We start from the raw sequence: 2009 nt of genomic DNA on the forward strand, positions 1-2009 counted from the left end.
TCCACATGTAATTATTTACAATAATTCTTTGACCTTTTCCTTTGAGTCATTAACCAACCCTTTGAGAAGGAAGTTGCCGCACAATGAAATGTCCCCAGCATTCAAAATCTCCAGTAATTGTGGTGATTTCTGACACTTTTCCTTATAAATGGAACTCGAAAGTTAGTCCTAATTTTAAAGTATTTGAAAATGTTGGGTGCTGAGAACGTTCCGTAGACCAGTTCAGATTATGGCTGCCTGGCACATATGTTACTATTTTGTAATGCTATATGCCCTAAATTTAACAGGCAGATTAAATTATGTAAATAAGGCTAACCAATGCAAATAAATATATGTTTATTTGAATATTAGCAAATGAGGATTTATTTCTGTCTTCCTCATCAACTACAAAATCCTCCAGAAAGGATGGGAGGAACACAGTGTAAGCCCAGCCAAGCAGCCTGAATACATACAAGATGTCCAAGAGGAAAACAGAGAGAGAACCAAGTCTCCAGTGCACCTTGGCGTCCGGGGTTTAATGTCCTGTGAGTTTCAAATGAAAGGTATCATTTGCCTTTGAAGAACCAGACATTCATATCATTAGAGTTGGATGTGTGTAGAAGTTCTCATCAGCGATATTAGAAACTGGAATATTCTTTTCCAGATAATGGGTGGCATCACAGAAAGCATACTGACAGTCATTCTAAGTGTGGAATTTGTAATTGGGAATCTAGGGAATGGATTCATTGCCCTGGTGAACTGCGTGGACTGGGTCAGGAGAAGGAAGATCTCTTCAGCTGATCGAATCCTCACCATGCTGGCCATGAGCAGAATTGCTCTGATCTGGTTAATATTGCTAGCTTGGTGGGTATCTGTGTTTTACCCCGCTTTAATGAAGACTGCAAAAATGGTATGGATGGTTTTTCTTCCCTTAAGAATAGCCAACCATTGTAGCATCTGGCTCGCTACAAGCCTCATCATCTTTTATTTTCTCAAGATTGCCAAGTTTTCTAACTCTGTCTTTCTCTACCTAAGGTGGAGAGTTAAAAAGGTGGTTTTCATGACTATGCTGGTGTCTGTGTTGCTCTTGTTTTTAAACATTGTGCTGATGAACACATTTATCCATGCGTGGATGCATGGATCTGTAGGAAACATGTCTGACAGTTCAAGTTCATGGATGTTTGTACAGTTTTCCAAGTTTCTCTTGTGGAACAACATTATGTTCACAGTCGTACCCTTTAGTATTTCCCTGACCGCTTTTCTCCTGCTCATCTCCTCCCTGTGGAGGCATCTGAGGACCATGCACCGTAGCGCCCCAGGATGCAGAGACGCCAGGACCACGGCCCACGTGAAGGCCTTGCAGAATGTGGTCACCTTCCTCCTGCTCTACTCCATCTTCTTTCTGTCCTTTTTTGCACACCTTTGGAGCTTTGATTTGGTGGAGAAAAATCCCATCATTTTGTTTGTCTGGACCACTGAAATGATTTTTCCTTCAGTTCACTCATTTGTCCTGATTCTGGGGAATGGGAAGCTGAGACAGGTGTCTCTTTGGGTGCTGCGGTGCCTGAAGAGCAGGTTCAAAGATACAGGGTCATCAAGTCCATAGACTGTGTGGGGATCATCTTAAACTTCAACCCCTGTATATCTTTACCAATAACAGGGAGACTGGAGGTTTGTGTCAGAGGTTGACTCTCTTTCCTTCTCCCCCCTCACCTCTCAACTCAAGGGTTTTTGTCTTGAGATAATTTCATCAGGTTGACCCAGGACTCTGCTGGTCTGAAGCCCAGAACAACAACATATATATAAACATAAATGATAGTAAAACCAAAGGGTTATTTGCAAAAATTAATTAAAAGCCCAAACCCCATTTCAGCAAATTTAGAAAGATATTAAATGTTCATATTATAATGTTAAAACCCACAGTCATACTTTTTTAAAAAAAACTCAAGATTCAGATAATCTGGAGTGTTTTGCTTTCGGATCACCATTGTGGGTGGCATCTCCAGGCTCAGCTCCTGAAGTGCCTGGAG

The 2009-nt window shown here is 41.3% G+C and overlaps 1 protein-coding gene across 1 annotated transcript; it reads left to right on the forward strand.

Annotated features, from left to right (window-relative positions):
• Positions 1–589: 589 nt before the first annotated feature.
• LOC308269666 (taste receptor type 2 member 14-like) lies at positions 590–1585 on the forward strand (the record flags this gene model as incomplete). Its single annotated transcript, XM_080705030.1, has 1 exon — positions 590–1585. One exon carries the CDS (start codon positions 590–592, stop codon positions 1583–1585), a length of 996 nt encoding a protein of 331 aa, XP_080561156.1.
• Between the last annotated feature and the right edge of the window lie 424 nt (positions 1586–2009).

This window comes from Muscardinus avellanarius, assembly GCF_963383645.1.
Source record: "Muscardinus avellanarius genome assembly, chromosome: 11".
In the NCBI taxonomy this organism is placed as follows: Eukaryota; Metazoa; Chordata; class Mammalia; order Rodentia; family Gliridae; genus Muscardinus; species Muscardinus avellanarius.